The sequence below is a fragment of the Halichoerus grypus genome, chromosome 10 (assembly GCF_964656455.1).
Source record: "Halichoerus grypus chromosome 10, mHalGry1.hap1.1, whole genome shotgun sequence".
In the NCBI taxonomy this organism is placed as follows: Eukaryota; Metazoa; Chordata; class Mammalia; order Carnivora; family Phocidae; genus Halichoerus; species Halichoerus grypus.
In genome coordinates, this window is record NC_135721.1 from 133,721,073 (window position 1) to 133,740,725 (window position 19,653).

The following is a 19,653-nucleotide window of genomic DNA, read 5'->3' on the forward strand; positions in this document are numbered from 1 at the left end:
CGGGGACACAGGAGCCTCAGGGGCGGAGACACAGGCTGGGCGAGAGCCTGCGAAGTTTTCCTGGATGAGGCCACGTCTCAGCTGAGACCTGCTGGCTGAGTAGCACCGAGCTAAGGAAAGGGGGTGGCAGAGGTGAGAGGGACATGCCACACTGGGAAAGTAAAATCAGCTGGAGCTGACTTCCACACTAAGGGGACAGATACATCAGCTCATCTAACGGACAAGTGCAAAGAAGCAGGAATGACCGGACCCAGGGGCTCAAACAATGCCTTAGGGCTCCCCTTGAAGGGATATACCGTAAGTGCTGTGTATTTGTCCAGGCACTGATCATGTGTCGAGGATCTCAAGATCCTCCCAGTCGCATTGAAAAGAGACAAAAGGTTGTTCAATGACATTCTTTACTGAGGCTCCGTGATGAGCCAGCCTTTCCTCCACGAAGGCAGACGCTAGCTGCAGGAAACATGGCTCCTGGGCATTGGACATCCATGGTCCAGAGGAGGAAACACAAAAGAGAGTGAGGTACGGGTGTGGCATTGGGAGGGGTAGTGGGCACGGAGCTGTGTGTGTGTTACGGACATAACAAGTGGACGATGTGAGTCCTCTTCCGCAATGGTCCTGCCTGGCTGACCACTCTATCCTTCTCTATCTTCCTCCCTTCGTCCCTTCCCAAGTGTCCCCCAGACCCCACCCCACTCCTTTGTTCTGGAAATGCCACCGTGCCCACAACCCTTCCGAGGGAACTGAGTCCACCCATAAGCACCATGTTGGTGTATGACAAGCATCCCCTGAAGGTTGGCTAGCAGAGGTCACCTGACCTGCGGGCTGGCCTGTGACTTCCGCTGGGGCCTCGAGGAGAGGGATTTGTTCTCCGGAAGTTCAGCTAAGAAATCCTGAGAGATCAAAGTGGAGGTAGGAAGGCTCTAGAAAGGTCAGGTGGGAAAGAGGTCAGGCAGCCACAATGGGCCTTGAGGAAGTCAGGTCTTGAGTGAGAGAAGAATGGGCAGCCATGATGGAAGGCGGGCCAAGGAGGCAGTTGGGACGGACATGCCTTCGCCAAGCCCCAGGCCAGGCCCGGCCCGAACGCTGACTCTCACCGGCCATGTGTCAGGAGGCAACAAGGTGGAAAACAACATTTATGAAACACAGAAGGCGCAATACCAAGGGCTCACTGGTGTTGCTCTTCCTGAGAGAGCCTAGCTGTTTGTTCTGGACTCCACCTGCCACTGGGAGTCCACGTCTGGGCTTCTGTCCACCCGGCCACTGTCTTCCGCAGCTCGGGGATCCCTGCTTTCAAGAGTCAGAGCTTCTAGGTGGGAGATGAAGGTCAAGATGCCGTCATTGCTGGGGGAGGCCTGGCCACGGTCGTGAGGGGACTGACTTCCGGGCACTGCACCTTCAGAGGGAGGATCCTGGGAAGAGAAGATGTTGCCACAGGGACGCGTGGGCCCCTTGCCTCAAATAAGCAAAGCGATCTGACTCTCCGGGGCCCCATCTTCTCTTACCTGGACTGACTATGAACGGGGCCCTTGCGCTCGCTGTTCGCAGCGCCTTCCCCCGGTCTTCGCTTAGCTGGCTGCCTCCCCTCAGACTTCAGCTCGATGCTACCTCCTCCCGGAGCCTCCTCTGCCCTGCCGAGGCAGCTGCTCGCCCATCATGGGCTGCCCACCCCTCCCCGGGTTTTATTGTTTGTTTGTTTGTTTGTTTGTTTACTGTGCTGGGGTTTCTCCGAAAGGCTTTATTGCCTTGTGAGCTGCCTCTCTTCCTTACTGGACTATTTCTCTGACTTGCTCATGGCTGTGCGTCCAGCTGAGGGAGCGTTTCAGGGCAAGCGCGGGGCCAGAACTGGGGAATGAATGAATGAGCTGCTTCTTCCCGATACTGGAAAGACAGAAGAAGCTCTAAGGTGGCTACAGCATTATTTCTGGGAAGACTCAGGGGTCTGAGTGATTGCGGGCGGGGTACGGACTAGAGGAGGGGTCCTGCTCCATAAGGATCCAAGGAGGGCCAGCTTCATGGGCATGTGGTCTGGGCCCATGTTCAGAGGGACCCTGGACTCATGTCAAAGCTCTGCTCTGTCTTGAAATGCTGATGAAGCTGAATCAGGAGCCCCACTTTTCCATGTTGCACTGGGCCCCCAAAGTCATGTCCACGGTCCCATCAGGATGTCACAGCAGCAAACCGGGCAGGCGGGCAGCTGAGAGCCCCCCACGCCCCTGCTGACGGCCCGTCCAGGCGCCTCAGCTCACAGAGACCCCAAAGAGGGGGCCGCACTCCACAGCACTGACAGACCCTGATTAGTCATTTCCCCCGAAAGGAAAGCCTGCCAGGCCTTACATGTCTCAGGATGGGATCCTGCCCATCACCTGAGTAAGAAGTTAGATGTTCCTCAGGCCAGGGAGGGGGTGGGTAGGGGTGCAGAGTGAAAAAGGCCTTATCAGCGCCAGTGCTGAGCCCCTGGGGAGGGACAGAGGAGGGGGCATTAGCTATTTTTCAAACGCAGAGGGCTGTGCTTCTTTCCCCCAAAGAGGAGTCTTGGCTGCTCCCGCCTAAGATCAGGTGGCGGGGGGCGCCCACGACTCCCGAGGTCCCTGTGTGCCTCCTTGGAGGTTTCTGGGACGTGGGGAAGAGGGTGCCCTCTCTCTACTGACTCCTGTCGCTGTTGGAAGTTCAAGGACATGGTCGTCAGGGTGGGAAGACATTCTCGGCGTCCAACATAAATGCCCACAGGCCTGTGGGTGCCGGCGGGTGGATGCTGCCGAGGTCTAGTCTAGGTTTTCTAACCATGGGGGAAGGCATGACTCCTTCATCCAAATCCCAGAGTCGGGAGCTGCAATCCTCCTCCTGATCCTTCTTTCACGCTGAAGGCAGAAGTCCCATCATACTGTCTCCTGCTCAAAGCCCCTCTGTGGCTCCCGACAGCCTTGGGACAGACGCCAAAGTCCTCACCATGGCGTGGAGCTGTGCTCTGGCCTCTGCCATCCTCGAAGCGTGCACGGGTCACACTCACACTTCTGTTCACCCACCATCCTGTTCTCCCCTGTTGCCCACAGTTGTCCACCTACTGGATGGACCCTCCCCCAGCCACCGCCACCTTGCTCCTGCCTGTGTCACCTGCCAGGAATCACCTGGCTCCACATCCAGGGGCAGGAGCAGTGGCTGAGTGACTAACTGCACCTGTGACATCCTGTTGGCCATCCCCTGAGTCTTAGCCGGGCTCAAGTGACATTTCCCAGCCCCCCTTGAGGCCAAGTGCAGGCCCTTGAGCTGAAGCCAGGAGCGTGGGTGTGCTTGGTCAGAGGGGGATGGTTGGCGCTCTGTAGCCCTCTGCCCGCAGACGAGTACAGAGCCCCCGGGAGGGCCCAGCACCTCGGTGGAAGGAACCAGGGTCTGTGCCTCCCACCAGCCTGGAGGGCCCCCCTTGCACGTGTGCTAAACCTCCGGCAGGTTGGAGCCATTCTGGTTAGAGGGTCTCTTTGCTGCAACAAGTTAGCCTCTCTCTGAGACAGACCCTCACTCACTGTGGGGGCACCCCAGCGCCTGCCACAAGGCCTAAAATAACACCAATGGTAATGATATCTCACGGTGCCTGGAGGCACATGTGGGGCCAGGCACAGTGCCCAGGCTTTGCCTGCCAAGCTCCCCCAGTCCCCGCCACAACCAGGAGCCACAGGCAATTACCATCGTCCTGTCACAGATGGGGAAACAGGCTCAGAGCTAAATGCTGGGCTGGGTCACTTGGCTAAAAAGATTTGACACCACACATTAACTCCAGGGCTGCTCTCTGCTATGACCCTCTACTGCCTTCCAGACTCAGGGAAATGGGAGATTCGAGAACAACTGTTGATGGGTGGATGGATGGATGGATGGATGGATAGATGGGTGGATAGGTGGGTGGATGGGTGGGTGGATGGGTGGAGGGGTGAGTAGATGGGTGGATGGATGGATAGATAAACGGATGGATGGATGGATGGATAGGTGGGTGGACAGATGGATGGATGGATGCATGGATGCATGGACAGGTGGATGGGTAGGTGGATGGGTGGATGGATGGATAGATAAATGGATAGATGGATGGATGGATAGATGGATGGATGGATGGATAGATGGATAGATGGATGGATGGATGGATGGATGGATGGATGGATGGATGGATAGATGGATGGATGGATGTGTGGGTGGATGGATGGATGGATGGATGGATGGATGGATGGATGGTGGATGGGTGGATGGGTGGATGGGTAGATGGATGGGTTGGTGGATGGGTGGATGGATGAGAGAGAAATGGAGAACACAGGGCCCACCTTGCCCCAGCCTCACCTCCATCCTTGCTTGGCTCCCCAGGGTCCCTCCTGCCTCCTTTGCAACTCCTCCTGGACCAGCTGTCTCCGAGCTGATAGTCATTCCGTTGCTGTTGCCGATGGCAACGTCCTCAAGGAAGCATGAACTGATATGGACTCTCTGGGCCATCTCCTCCTTGGAGGAAGATCCTGGTTGGGGCATTCGAATTTCGAACGAAGCTCCTGGGCCTTCAGTGGTGGCAGAGACTGTGGGTCAGCCAATGACAGAGAGTCAGGAGGGCTGCAAGAGCAGCTGGAGGGTGGCCCCGAGCCCTGACACCCAACCTGGCTTTCAAGTTCTCCTTGGCCCACTCTCCTCCCGGAAGCCAGGCCAGGCTTGGGCCACAGCTGAGGCCCTGCCTCCCTGAGCACTTCTGCACACAGCCTGGGCTGCCGGCTCTCTCTGCCACCCAGGTCTGCTGGCATGGGCGTGACCTCCTCCCGTGCCCTTCCCCTGGGGTTCGACCACCTCCCCTCCACCTCCCCGCCACCGCCTGCTCCCATCTCTGCTGCTGGCTTCCCCGCAGCTCTGGAACACCATCCCCACCTGTGGTTAAAACCTGCACGTGGCCGTAGCCGTCCCCAGCCCCTGACACCTGGCTCCTTTCCCATCCAAACTTTGGACAAGAGTTGCACACAGTACCCCCTCCTCCTACTCCTGGAGCTCCTCTGTCCCCTCAGGTCACCACAGACCCCTGTGGCTGGACCCCATGGAACTCCCCAAACTCATTGGCTTCTCCTTCCTGGAAACTCTCCTCTGGGCGTCCCCGGCCTCCCTGCTGTTTTTTGCCCCCCAGCCTGTCTCTGGGTTATCAGTGCTGGGGAGGACTTAGCCTGGGCTCTCTGGTCACTGTGGACAGCACTTAATAGGGCCCCAAGTACGTAGAAGGCTCCGGTCCCCCCTCCTTAGATGCCATTCTAGGCTGGCCATCTCCTCTGACCTGCTTCAGCTGGCCCACGCTTGCTGCACAGACGAGGAAACCGGTCTCCCGAGGAGGGTGGGTGGTAGGGAGTGGGGGCCCGAGTGCTAACTCTAAAGCCCCACCTGCTCTATTCTGTGAGACAGCCTCCAGGCAGAAGGAAAGGAATTTCCCATCGTGCCTCTCTCCCTGCAAAAAATGGCTCAAGTTCTATCCAGCGAGGAGATGGATGGGGTGGGGTGGGGGCAGGATGGGTTACCTGGGGGGCTGCCCGGGGGGCTGCCCAAGGGGCTGCAGGCTGCAGGGCCTTTGGCCTGGGCACCGTTGAGGTTCATCTTGTTGCCATGTCCTATCTGTACCCGTCTGAGCACAGACTTCTCCAAGTGGATGTCCTGGGGTCCCCAGGCTGCAGCCGGGGAACTCTGAGTTGAGGGATCAGCTGGCGCCACTGGGGGGAGGTGGAGGGGAGCCATGGAGCCTAGCAGGGGACACAGCAACATGACCTCAGGCCCCCACCCTCTGACGCCCCCTCCCCCCTACACACACAAAGTCCTGGCTGGACAGAGGAGACAGGCCTCTGAATTCTTTGTGAGCTCTCGCAGACTGGGAATGAGTGTTTCAGGCCATTGATGGAGAGCAGGTGGGCCCAGTAACACAGGTAGCGTGGGGCTCCCCAGGGGTTTATGACTGGCGCCTGGGGTGTCCCTGGGGCACTCGAAAACCCAGTCAGTGAGCACAGCTTCTGCTCCCTGGTGCTCTCAATCCTTTGAACCCACGAGGGCAAGTCTCCTTGGGTGTTGGCGTATCTTTAAGACCCCTCAACCGGGAGCATTCACAGCCTTGACATTGTTTTTTCTTCTCAGTATTCATCTTTATAGTAAACTTTCTGGTTTTAAACTTAAGGCCATGCTATAAAAGTTAACTTTAAAATAAATTTGAGTAGAATAAAAAGGCAAGCCATTTACCGACATTAAGTATATAATCAGACATGGGCGTGGCCAAAATCGGGGAGGGCAGAGCCCAGAGGACTAAGGTCGGGGAGACATTGATCTAGAAAAGCAAAGTTCCTCATTTCACTGCCAGGGAAACAAAATCCCAGAGTTGGGGGTGGGGTGGGGAAGGTCTCTCTGGAGGTCACAAGGAGGAGTCCGACTTTTGGGCTGATGCTGTCACTTGTGTTCCATGGCTGGTCTGATGGGGGCCGTGTGCCCTCTCACCCCAGTGCCTGGCCGGGAGTAGGCACTCCTTTGCGGGACTGCATTTTAACAAAAGTAGGATGCCGCTGGTAAGATGCAACCCAGTTTCTAAGATGTTAAAATGTGGGGGGAAAAGTGTATCTCAGAACAAACGAAATACTACAAAGACCCTTGTGACGTTCTACTGAGGGAGAGTGAACACTGAGTTGTTTCTCATGGCAAAGTATCAGGTCCCATTGAAACCAAGGCAAAAGGTATCAGAATGAAGGGAAATCAGGAGAGGTTTGATCCAGGCACCAGGGGAGACTTCCTCATTCTCAGGAAGGCCCCAAAGGATGACCTTGGAGATCTGAGAGCTGCCCCTTCTCAGAGCTTGAAACTCGCCCTTTCTGCTCCCACCCGGATGGAGCAGGTACCCCTACCTACAGGGAGTGGGTGTCTCTCCGAGGACTCACTATTCTCTCCAGAGGCCGCCTGTCTCATGATGACATTCCCATGTCCAATCTGGATGGCTTCAGAGTTGTCAATGGAAATGTGGTTATTTGGTCCATTCTGACAGATTATGTTGAATGAATTTTTCTGGTAAATAATCTCAGTGGCCGGATTTCTTCCTCCGGAATCTGCAAAATCATATTCCACTCCAGCCCTCTGCACCTCTCTGGGGGTCAGGGGTTCCCAATACCTGAGAGCAGCAACAAAATCTCTGGTGGAGCTTGTTAAAACACAGATGCCCTGGTGTCCACCCTGAGGGTGCTGAGTCAGGATGTCCAAGGAGGGACCCAGGAGCTGGCGTGTTTAACAAGCCCCCCCCACCCCCGGGTATCAGAGATGAGCCTTGCTTAGATGTCCCCGGGGCGGTCACCCTACCTATGCGTCCTCTGCCACCCCCAGGAGGGTCCTGGGAGCCTCACTGCCCACCTCATCCTCTGTCCCTGTCGCTGTGAGGCATCCCCTGACCACTGAGCTCCAGGACCTCTCTCCCCTTAGTGAAGGCGGCAGGGGGCCGTCCATGGGCTATTTCTGGCCACTGGATAAGCTTTGTTTGGCTCACATGGCATTTTTAAGAATTGGGATTTTTTCACCAGTGTTTAAAACCTGGCGGCTGTCATGTTATCACGCCTGCAATGCAGGGACACCCCCCCTCCCTTGGGCGCCGTGAGCCTGTGCATCATCCCGCAGGCCACGTGAGCACCTGCCTGGGGCTCTGCTGGCTCCACAAACAGGGCCACGTCCCACCTTTGTGGGCCCTCAGCTCTTGTGCCTTGGTGGGTACCTTCCTCCATAAAAAATATCCAAAATTACCACTTATGACAGCGGTGGGATAAAGGCAAATGTGATCCAGGCTGGAGTCATGATTAACTCTTCATTACTATTACAATCCGCATCTTTTCTTCTGATTTTAAGAGAAATTAGAACATTGTCGAGGACCCCTAGTGCTAGGTAGGGCGCATGCCTGCTGCACCTGAGGGAGAAGTCCCCCGGGCCCCCACCCTGTGGGTGTCTGAGCCCAGGCTTCTCTTCCAGCAGCTTCAAAACTCCAAGTTGGGCAAAGTGCTGACAGAAAACTGTTAGCAAACTCAGGCTGAGCCCCGCATCCCAGGGCTGCTATAGTTAGGAGTGGGTCACCTCCCCTCCTGGCCCCTTGCCTTCTGCAACTACAGCCTCAGGCCACTCCTCCGGGAGGCCCTCCTCGGTTACTCCCACCAGCACCAGCACCAACTCCACCCTCCTGGTACCCCCTTCTGGTGACCCAAGAACAAGACCACTGCAAGCTTCTGTGAGGGTCTGACAAGGAAGCTGGAGCTGGCAAAGTGCTGGGCAGGGCGCCCACAAGCATTGGATGTTAAGGTTTCTCTTCTAGCCCCGCCCCATCCAGGTGTGGGCCGCAGGTAAGGACCTACCTGGTTGATAAATTGCCCATGTACTTGACTTCTCATCCAAGTCCAGAAGATGCTTCCTCCTCATAGCGTACAAGTCTGGGTTGACTTCTTTTGCTGTCTTCCTTCCCAGCTTCTGGGAGATGGTCAGGGCCTTACAGGGCCCATGGGCTTCCAGAATCCTGTAGATGTCTTCCTCTGGGAAGCAGGGCAGTGGGTGGTAAAGGAGGAGCCCGGAGTGTGAGTCTCCTCCACTGCTTGCTAGCTGTGTAAACTTGGGCCGACCAGACCCTCTGTGCTCAGTTTCCCCATCTGAAACGTGTGGTACGTAAGAACAGCGCGGCACAGAGACCGCTCTAGGACGCGGGGTGGACATACACTGCTCCGAACGGTGCCGGGCAAATGGCAGGGGCCCATGGCAGGTGCCACCGCGGATCAGAGAGATTTCTCAGCCATTTAGCTTCTTCCACTGTGCAGGCTGAGTCCTGCCTCCGGACACTCTGTGGGAACCTCTTGGTGGGCGGGGCAAGAGTCACATCTCAAGTGGCCAAGGAGAGTTTGGGAAAGTGGGATGCTTACGCTGTTGAGTGAGCCAAGAGCCAGCTTCCCGTGGAACTGTAACTGCGCCTTGCTGGGGCCTCTCTGCTGGAGGAAGAAAGAGGGGCTGGGGGCATGAGGGGTGGCAGAGGAGATGGGGACACTTTGCCACTGGACAAAGGCGGGCCGCTCCACAGTGGCCCCGGTGCGCGGGCGATCTGGACTCAGAGTCTAGAGTTAAACCAACCTGCCTTCAAACCTGCCCTGTCGCTCTCCATACCCCCGGCTTCACTGCTAACTCACGCCTCTGGGCAAAGAGGAAGAGTACCATCCACTTACGCCCGGGCTGTGGGAGCGCCCGACAAATGCCAACTCTGGGACCCAGGGTAAGCCAAATCTGTTCTACTCTTATCACTACCGCGGCAGTTGTCAACAGTGTTACTGCTGATGCTTTGCTGAGCGCCTGCCACGTGCGGGCGTGAGGCTGGGCCCTCTGCGTCTCACCCTCTCGCAACCCTGGGCAGCAGATCTACAAGGCACGGCCAGGGGATGCCACGCACCCGTGAGAGGCGGAGCTTGTATTCGAACCCAGGCCCAGGCCCCGCTTGTCCACTGCCAGGACTGCTCGTGCTGGCCCCCCCGCCCCCCTACCCGGGGCAGGTTACCCTGGCTGGGCTGGGCCAGCTCTGCGGGCTCCACTTCAGTCCTGCCCTTGCCCAGGCCCCACATCGCCTGGCCTTCCAGGAAGACTTTGGACTCTTCCTTCATCCGGTAGAGGACTTGGTTGAGTTTCTTCTTGGGCACTTGGCATTCCTTTGCCAACTGGAAAGACTTCATGGGGGAGCCAGCATCCCTCAGCACCTGCAGGATCCTCTGCTCAAGGTCTGGGAGAAGGAGAGAGGGGCAGAGAGGGGACTGAATCTCCCCCGGATGGAGCCTGGGCTGGAAGCTCGGGGGCAGGGGAGGTGCCTCCAGGGCAGATGGAGGGGCAGGGACCTGAGCAGACGTTCACTAACAGCACCACTGTTCAGGGAGGGACACGTGCGCTGGTCAGAAAGGACCGTGGCCGGACAGCCTGGTGACCAGAGGAGGTGCCCCAGCTTCCTGAGCGTCCTCTGCCTGGTGTGAGTGCTTGAGGGCGGGGTGGGGGGGACACTCAGCCCTCAGACATCCTCAGAGCAGAGGGGAGGGGAGGGGAGCAGGGTGGGGTAGAGTGAGGGCAGGAGGGCAGGAACTGGGAGGAGACAAAGTGCCTGCTGGGAGGCCTGCTGTCCCCGCCTCCCTACGGCACCTGCCCCTCCTCGTGGGCTCACCATCCACATCAGTGGTGCGTCTATTCTTCCAAGCCAGAAAGCTAAAGACACTCAGAAACGGATCTTTCTCCCTGGTGCCCAGTTACAGAGAGTCCTGGAAACCTTGTTCCTGGCTCTCTCTCGAACCTCTTCTTCTCCCCTCTGTGCCTCTGCCTTCCTATTCTTCATCGTCATCTCCTGGACGACAGCAGCTCCGCCGACCGCAGTCGGGATCCCTCCAGCCCACCCTCCTCTCGGCAGCCAGAGCTTCCCTCCAAGTGCCAGCCGGCCGTGCTCCTTCCAGCCCGCTCAGCCCTGGGCCTTTGCACACACTGCTCCCTCTGTCAGGAACGCTCTCCCCCCCTCCACCCGCCCAACATCTACTCAACCTCCAGGTCTCACTCAAACACCATCTCTTTTGGGGAGCCATCCTAGGTGCCCCGAGTGATTGGGGTGCTGTGTGTGTGGGTGGGGGGTCCCTGGCAGAATGTCTCCAAGGACCCCCTTGCTGTGATTGCCGGGTCCACTGCAGTATCTTCGGTGTCTAGCACAGTGCTGGGAGCACAGCAGGTGCTCGGGAAACAGCATTTGAATGAACGAGTGTCTGAGTGGGTCTGCCCAGCACAAGGACAGGTGTCTGCCCAGATGACGCAGGGCAGGGTATGGGCAGCTCCTCCTGGGTCTCTATTTCCCCACCTGAGGTTAATGACCCAGAGGCTGGAGAAGGAGCTCTCTGAATGGCCCCTGTTCCTCTCAGACGGGCTCCCACAAACCCAAGCCTGTGGCTCTTTGGGGAGCCGAGAACAGAGTGCACACAATGCCTGGGGAGCTGGAAGGAGCCCCATGGGCGGCAGCCCAGCCTCTTGCCAGGAAATCTCTGCCCCCAAGAACCCCGCGGGAAACGCAAGGCAGGGTCCTTCTGGGGAAGACCTGGGGCCCCTTGGCAGGGCAGCAGCCAGATCCTTTGCCTTCTGGGTTTTTCCCTAGTGGGGGGAAGGGGTAATCCATTGGCTGACTCTACAGCTGGGCTCTGAGGCTCGCTCTGGGATCAGGACACATTCATCCGTGCTGGGTGCAGGTGAAGTGCATTTAGAATGCCTGGGGGCATCCACCCCTTCACTCACCAATGTCTACCTCTGGCGGCCGGGGATCCCCATCCAATCAACAGCAAGCCTGGCTTTGCCTTGTCTTGAAAAGAGTTTTGATTTTTGAAAAGCCTGCCCCTGGGTGAGCCTCTTCCCCTCCCTCCTCCTCCACCCCCCTAACCTCAAAGGAGTTGAGGGGGGTCATGGGGTCGGATATCAGAGTGAGGGCCGAGCCCATAGAGCTGGCTGGCCTCCTGCACTGAGTCTTCAGGCTGGTGTGTCCGTAAATGGAAGGTTGTAAAATGGATGAGGTGTAAGCGACAGGTTGGAAAGGAACAACCAGGAGGGAGAAGTTAAATTCAGCCACTGAGTGACAAGTACCTGCATGTCCCCCTTGTGGAAGCACCATAAAAACCGGGGAACCAGCCCGGGACCCTGGGCGCACACTGCTGGCCCTCCTCCCCAGTCCCCCACTCGTCCTCTTTTCTGTTCTCTGACAGCTGGTTTCCGTGGTTTGAGCCCCCTCTCTGCCATCCGTGTGATCTCTCTGTGCCTCACTTTTTCCACCTGTGAACTGGGGATGAGAGCAGCTACCTCGAAGATTGTAGTGAGGAGTAAATCAGCGAATGATAACAGAATTAAAAAAAACAAAAAACAAAACCACCCTCAGCCCACCGCCCACAGCCCACAAGCTCTCTAGAATACATGGCTCGCTTTTCTTGGGTTTTCTTCCAGGAGTGAAGTGTTATCTGCAGTACTAGGAGACACAGGCATGCATGTCCACCTCTTCTCAAAGCAACCTCTGTTGTTTCTTAAAATGAGTGTGAGGACAGGTGTTCAGACCCCAGTGTCAGCCATGCGGCCCGGGGTCCCCCTTGCGGGGCCTCAGTGACCTCGTCTATAAAATGGAAACAGCTCTGTGCTTGCCCCCGAGGGCTCCTGAAAGGCGTGCAGAGGGTGCTGCAAGGTGCCCAGGGCAAACCCTGGGGTCCCCTCGACTCCCGCGGCCACAGGGCTTTGGGGTACTGTCGGCTATCATTGCTGTCATCTAGCCAAGGAAAGGAGCTGGAAAGAAAGGTGCAAATCCCACTGGGAGCACCTACTATTGCTTGGAAGGAAGAGAGTACCTCTTTCATCAGGGTCCCCGGGGGCCTGGGCCATCCTGGCTGCAGCGGCTGGGAGCCTGGAGGCGTCTGCACCGCGGCTTGGAACGGACAGCCTGGGTGGAGGCAGGGTGTTCTTGTGCAGCCGGACTGGGTGCTCCCGCAGCTGCGAAGGGTGGGTGTTTGCTGTTCACACTCCAGAAACAAGCCTAGTCAGCCTGACCTGACCAGCATTCTGGGGAAAAAGAAAACGAAACTCCTGCATGTGTCCTCAGAAAAAAAAAATTGAAAGCAGAAATGATGAGTGAGGGCCTCTGACTACATGTTGGTAGAAGGAAGCTGAGCTTGGCAAGACCAGAGCGTTCTCTGGAACCACGGGGCTTCCCTGACTTTCTGGGCGCTTGCCACTGCCCACCCTGATCCCCACACAGAGTCTGAGGCCCCCCGGGGGTGGGGGGGTGGGGCACTGCAACTGTTTGTGCGTGTCAAATTCACAGCTTTTTTTAGGGAGCACCCGCTATGTGCTTTCCAATCTTATGTGCCCCTCTGACTCCCCTTCAGGGTAGGGGCTAGTACTGATGTCTTTTCTCAGAGAGGAAACTGAGGCTTAAGGCCATTGGGTCACTTGTCCAAGGCTGGGTTTTAACTCAGCCCACAATTTATTGGCTGTGTGACTTTGGGCAAGTTCTTAAACATATTTGTGCCTCAGTTTCCTCATCTGTAAAATGGGGCTAATAAAAGTAGCTACATCAGGAGGTCCTGGAGAGGACTAAAGGGGGTAATCCAGTTGAACAGTCTGACCAGACCCCTCCAGTGCCATCTCCAGCCAGGAGCACAGCGGGGCACCCACATACCTGGAAAAGGGATCTATCACTTACATCTAGTTTCAAGGGGCTCCTGACCCCCAAGTAGGTCAGAGCCACTGTTCTTTACCAGGTAATAGAAGGGGAAACCGGGGTCTATAGTGGTGAAGGGCTTCGGGCCAGGCAGCCAGGAGGGTCATGAACTCAGCCCTGGAAGTCCCTGGGCTCAGGGTCCCAGCCACAGAGGCCTGGGGAGGGTCTCGACCTCGGAGGACTTTGCCCCAGCACTTCTGCAAAGGGAGGGGCTCGCACGTCTGGGGCAGTGTTTGCAGAGCAAACGGGGCAGTCCTGACGCCCAGTCCGCACCCAGGCCACTTACAGCCCAGCCCCTGGGGGCGGGGCGCGCGTCCCAGGTGAGGTCACGCGCATCCGCTCCCCATTGCCACATAGGACAGCTCAGTAGCAACCGGAAACCGAAATGGTGTTTGTTTCTGTTTTATATAAAACCGAGAAAATGTGTTTCTCCCTATGAATTGTCAATATCAATTTGAAGTGTAACGGGGGCTGTTGAGGGACATTGTGGAGGCGCACTCAGGGAGGGGGCTCCGGCTGAGCCCCCAGTGGGAGGCGGGGGGGGGGAGGGGGCGCGGCGTGCCGGGACTGGCCACCAGGTGGCGCTCGCTCATCAACCTGGACCCCAGGCCGCTGGCTGTCTCTCTGATGTGGAGGGACTTCCCACCCATCACCACCCCCCAGGGAAACCCCTGAATCCATCTGGCCCCACTCCGGGCTTCTCGCCATCCTCCCTGGCCTCTCTTACTCAGGTTCTTTGACTCCTTCCCTGCATGCTGCCCACCTCTTCATGTGGAGGCCTGAGGCCCTGGCTTTGACCCAGGTGTTTGGTAGGCTTACAGGTCAGGCTGAGACTCGGGCTTAATCCTGAGGGTCCGATTCACTTCTGTAAGGACCACTTGTGCCTCCGTGGTGGAGGCTGGCACCCTTATGGCCTGTGTCTGTCTGGACAGTTTGGGATGGCTCCTTTCTGCCCCTTCACGCCCCTGTCCCGCCATGTCCCCATCCCCACCTCCCCGACCCCATCCTGAAGCCATGTGGGGCTTGCACACTGGCTTTCGAGCCTGCAGCAGGAACCACTATGTTGGGAAGACCAAGCCCCCCTGGGACATGCCACCTGGACAGGGATTCTTTTTATTTTTATTTTTATTTTTTTTAATTTATTTGAGAGAGAGAGAATGAGAGAGAGAGAGCATGAGGGGGGGAGGGTCAGAGGGAGAAGCAGACTCCTCGCTGAGCAAGGAGCCCGATGCGGGACTCGATCCTGGGACTCCAGGATCATGACCTGAGCCGAAGGCAGTCGCTTAACCAACTGAGCCACGGGGCAGTCCTGACGCCCAGTCCGCACCCAGGCCACTTACAGCCCAGCCCCTGGGGGCGGGGCGCGCGTCCCAGGTGAGGGATTCTGCCTTGTGTTCTCCTCCAGGGCAGGCCCCAGCTGCAGTCCTGCCCCACCCTCACTGTGTGTCACCACCTCCCTGAGCCTTGGTTTCTTTAATTATAAAACAGAGATAATAAATAAGAAAAAGCATACCTTAATCGGTGCTCACAAACGTGGCAAAACTTGGAAAATGTGATAAAATGCATCTGTACAAAATAACTTTAGGCACTAGAGACAAACAAACAAAACCCCCAAAGCATTCCATAGCATTCTGTCCCATGTCTGGAATTTATGGAAGCCACGCACCTGCTATGAGTGACTTGCCACACTGAGTGGGATTCTCACTTTTTTTAAAATTAATTAATTTATTTATTTATTAGAGAGCGAGCGAGAGAGAAACAGCATGAGAGGGGAGAGGGTCAGAGGGAGAAGCAGGCTCCCGGCTGGACTCCGGGATCATGACCTGAGCCAAAGGCAGTTGCTTAACCAACTGAGCCACCCAGGCGCCCCAGGATTCTCACTTTTAAAGATTTGGATTATCTTGTATTTTATTTCTCAATTTAAGAGATTATGAAGGTAATTTTGATATAGGGATTATCTTTGACCCAAATATCAATGGCTTAAACAATGCAGATGCTTCTTTATTTCTCCCATAACAGTGTGGTAGGCAGTCCAGATTTGCTGTGGCACACCATGGTGTTGAGAACCTGGACCCTTCTATCCTGTTGCTCGGTCATTTGTGGCCTCCATTCCCAGGTTGGCCTTATGTTCTAGAATGGCTGCACAAGCTCCAGCCATCACATCTGCCTTCCTTCCCTCAGGAAGGAGGAAAGAGAAGGGCAGGTATCTCCCCTTTAAGAACACTTGTAAGTTGCACACACACTTTACTGACATCCCAGTAGTACCATGGCCCAGCAAGGAAGCTGGGGAAAGATGGTACTTATTCTGGGCCATAATGTGCTGAGCTAAAATTGGGGGTTTTGTTACTTCGAAATAGGAGACAATAGATATTGGAGGATACCAAGCTGTCCCTGCCATTTCGAGACTCTGTTGTTCTCCCAAGGAAGGAGCATGGATACTTCCTCTGTGCCTGTGGGTATGTCTACTCACGGGAACCGAGGTACTGAGCAGATTCGAGGCTGAGTGCAAAGGCAATTCTCAGAGCCTCCTTTCCAGTGTGGAAGGCTCCCTACTCTGCCAAGAAAGGGCCTCAAAGGCCACAGGAGTTCCAAGATGGGGCCACCGCCTGCCCGAGCCCAAATCTTTTTTTGCCTTGGAAAGCACATTCGTTTTTTATGGTTTGTATTTTTCTGGAAACTATTAGAACTCTCCACCCAAACCAGATGATAATTACATGTTACTGATCTCCAGTCTTTACATCTCTCTCCCTCTCTTTTAAAGAAGAGATATTTTTACTGCACATTGTGTTGGCAAAACCCAGTCTCTGTTCTACCAGGCAGCCTGGATGTTATTTTCACATTTTCTCTGTGAATTCCCCTCAGGGAAGGGAGTGGCAAGGTCTGAAGGCACCAAATGTGGGTAATAATGTGTCTTCGGTCAAGGGCAAAGATCAGAGAATCAGAGGTGGCCAGAGGAGACAGGGATTGCATGCGGTCTCGAGAGCTATCAACAGAGGGCGAGGAACAAAGATCAGGGAAAGCTGCTTTGTCAAAGGCAGCAGGACCTCGGTTGCAGCCCTCCATAGGGACCTGCCTTGGCTCTGTTAGCTGCCCTTCAAGGTAGAGCTCAGTGGGCTTCCGTTGGTCATCTGTGTCCACCGCAGTTGGACGGACCTGGGGCTCTGGTCTAGCACCCCCACCTTTTAGCAACAGGCCTAGGCGCGAGTCACTAGTCTTTCTGAGCCTCAGTTTCTCCCTTTGGAAAAGGAGATAAAAGCACCACCTACTTCTGGGGTGATTGCCGAAGTTAAATGAGATCATGCACCTAATTCCTACCAGAGCACCGAGCATGTAGTATGTGCTTAATAAACAGGAGCTAGTCCTATCTTTACTTCATGATCCCCAGCTGTCCTGCTCTGACATGAAAAAGCAGTCCCATTTCATCTGGTCTTTCACCAAATAATGTTTTGTGCTTTCTTTATCCCAGTCCCCGAGGTGGAGCCTGTGGTGGGGGTGGAGGAAGGCCTCTCCTCACCGGTTCCTGGATCCGCTTCTCACTCCAGCTGTAGAAGAGGCCACACGGCCCAATTCAGGGATTGAGGGGGCGCTCAGGCTGAGTCCAGGGTGGACCAGCACTCCCCGCTGTGCTGGCCAGTCGAGTGAGCCAGGGGGATGGGCAGGGGCTGGGCAGGGGCTGGGGCATCAATGGCCTTGGTGGAAACTTGAAATTTTCACTGGGAGCAGAAGAAGGGCCACTGGAAGATTTTCATCCAAGCCAACTTGGGTAAAAGCAGCCTTTTAAGGTCAGCAAAAGGTGGGCGGGGGGGGGGGGGGCAGCACCAGGCTGTTTCTTGTCCTCCCCCCACACCAACACTCTGTAGAAAGCCCTTCCCCACATCCCAACAGATGGATTGAAATGAATTCTCATCTAAGTTTTAGTTTTTGATCAAAAGACATTTTGATGATGTTACTACCAAAATTATTTGCCTACAAGAAATTCATTCATTACAACTGGCCATAAGCTCTTCACTGAGCAATCAGTATTCTTGGGGATTCTGGCAAAACGAGAAGAGCTCACCTGTAAATTCGTTTCAAATATAATGAAGTGTAACGAAATGTTTATGATGACTAGATGGGACAATTCATGAACATGACATAATGTTAGGTTTCCTAGACATTTCATTAAACATTTGTTGATCCTGATTTTGTAACGTTTAGCCCCCTACCCCCTGTTTTGGAGCTCAAACATTTTCAAAGGCTCTTGAAGCATCCGTAGGTCTGAGGTGCTAAGATTTCTATGCCCAGAAGGTATGATGGGGAGATGCAGAGACACACATGCTAAGGGCCAGGATTCCTGCTCTTCTGGGGGCTGTGGCCCTGCTGAGTTATGGGAGGGGTGTTGCCAAGTGTGGGATAGGGGATGGATTGAGAGTAGAACAGTTTCATGTGTCAATTGGCAACTTCTTTTCCTTTTAAATGGATATCCTGCTCTAAAATTTGACCCAATGATGTTTCTTAAAAGACTGGGGAACTGCGTAGCAACCACTGAAGACCCTTGAACAAGCTGGCTTTGAATGGCGCAGGCGCACTTATACGCGGATTTTTTTGTTTTTTTTTATAAATGCGGTATGAGACTGTAGATGTATTTTCTCTTCCTTATGATTTTCTTAACATTTTCTTTTCTCTGGCTTACTTTATTGTAAGAATACAGCATATAATACACAGAACACGCAGAACAGGTGTTAACCAACTGTTTATGCTATCAGTAAGGCTTCTGGTCACGAGTTATGTTTTTAGGGAGTCAAAGCTACACATGGATTTTCGACTTCACAGCATGTTCGTTGCCCCAATCCCTGTGTTGTTCAAGGTCCAACTGTATTTAGTTAGAGCTTACTATGGACCCTGTATTCATTATTTCACTGGCTCTTAGCAACCTGTAAGGTTGGTAAGTAATATTAAATCTGCAGTTTGCAGACAAGAAAACTGAGGCGCAGAGAGATGGCTGCGTAAACTGGTCAAGATCACGGAGCTAGCTAGCGGAAGAGGTGGGGCTCAAGCCCAGACTGTCGGGCTGTGGTGTCCAAGCTCTTGGCAACTATGGCCCTCGCTGTGAACAGATGTGTGCATGGGGAAGGAGCAGTCCTTTCTCTGCTAAACACCTCTATGCCACCGAGCATGCTAATCCCACCGTGGGGCTCCACCTCCTAAGACCGCCGTGTTGGATAGGGTTTCAGGGTATGGATTTAGGGGGGCACAAACATTCAGTCCATACCAGGGCCCCTATGGGCAGAGTGCTGTGCTGAGTACTCAGAGGCCCAGAAACCTGACTGGTTGGAAGAAAGTCCAACACTTAAGATTTTTTTTCTCATTAAAAATTTTTATACTGATTCTATGTTGAGATGATCCTTTGGATATATTGGGTTTAAAAAAAAAGACAACTGAACAGGTGCATGCAGCCCTGAACACACACGCATGTGTGCACACATGTCCTTACATACACGTGCACACACACAAACACACAAACACACAAACACACACAAACAAACACACACGAGCCCATCTGTGCCTTCTGCTCAGTGAGCCCTTTTTCTCCGAGGTGCTCTGATCCTCTCACTTTGCTGACCACCACTTTACAGTTTGTGGTCTGAGGCTGGGTGCCCCATAAAGCGGAGATCGGAGTGCAAGCACTTACTCATTTGGAAGGTGATACCAGGAAACGCTGGGAGAGCAGTGGGGAGGTGGGCCAGGAAAGGATGGAACCTCGTCAGGGGTGTGCCATCAAGCAAGTGACCTCACAGGCTAGTGCTTAGTGCCTCAAGATCGCTGGAAACGCTGGGAGTATGCGGAGAATCATCTCAGCGCCCCCCACCCCGCCCGAGGGAAAAGGAGCCGGGGTATTTATCCCCCTACTCCCATCAGCCAGGCTGGCTGCTCCCAATGTCATCAATTCCCCAGCGCTTGTGGTCTGCTGCGTCATGGGCAGAGAAGCTTTCAGAAGCCAGAGAAAGCCTCAGGCTGTGGGATGCAAGTGCTTTTAGCTAGAAGTTGAGCCCACGTGGACAGACATGAAAAGGGCCAAGGGGAGGTGGGTGAGGCCTGAAAGTCATTTGCTACATCTCTCTGCACATGTTACTCCTCTTGGGAACCGAGGCCCTGGGCTGGTGAATTGGCTGGAAAGGTGACTGGGGAGGATTTGAATCCAGATCAAATGACCACAGTGCCCGGACCCCATGCTTTGCCTCTTCCCCTGCATCTGCCCATGTCTGTAAAGAGCAGGCAGGAGTCTAACTATGAATTTTAAAAATTCATTTTAAAACTTGTTCACTCAATTAAGTTGGATGCTTTTAAAGACAAATTTAATTATTTTGAGTTCAATAAAAGCCTTTTAATAAGATGAACATCATGATTTCAGGCCTCCACTTTCAGGCTTA

General features: G+C 54.8%; 1 protein-coding gene across 4 annotated transcripts; it reads right to left on the reverse strand.

Annotated features, from left to right (window-relative positions):
- Nucleotides 1-381: 381 nt before the first annotated feature.
- On the reverse strand, nucleotides 382-12,564 carry ZBP1 (Z-DNA binding protein 1). Of its 4 annotated transcripts, none has more exons than XM_036094404.2 (8): nucleotides 12,372-12,564; nucleotides 9,533-9,751; nucleotides 8,910-8,972; nucleotides 8,355-8,528; nucleotides 6,909-7,073; nucleotides 5,517-5,735; nucleotides 4,318-4,544; nucleotides 382-1,409 (listed from the first exon to the last, which is right to left on the reverse strand). In XM_036094404.2, exons 1-8 carry the CDS (start codon nucleotides 12,403-12,405, stop codon nucleotides 1,194-1,196), a joined length of 1,317 nt encoding a protein of 438 aa, XP_035950297.1. In that variant the 5' UTR covers nucleotides 12,406-12,564; the 3' UTR covers nucleotides 382-1,193. The 4 variants fall into 4 exon arrangements, with proteins under 4 accessions (XP_035950297.1, XP_035950300.1, XP_035950296.1 ...); XM_036094407.2 differs by having other exon boundaries at nucleotides 5,517-5,705; nucleotides 8,910-8,975; XM_036094403.2 differs by having other exon boundaries at nucleotides 8,910-8,975.
- Nucleotides 12,565-19,653: the final 7,089 nt, after the last annotated feature.

Bases quoted from the DNA above. Each gene is read 5' to 3' on its own strand.
- ZBP1 (XM_036094403.2), bottom strand. From the start codon at position 12,405: ATGGCCCAGGCCCCCGGGGACCCTGATGAAAGAG. The intron at 7,074-8,354 runs GTAGGTCCTTAC...ATGATTTTGCAG, and splicing joins ATGGGCAATTTATCAACCAG to ATTCCGGAGGAAGAAATCCG. The intron at 5,736-6,908 runs GTGAGTCCTCGG...GTCCCCTGCTAG, and splicing joins GGCGGCCTCTGGAGAGAATA to GCTCCATGGCTCCCCTCCAC.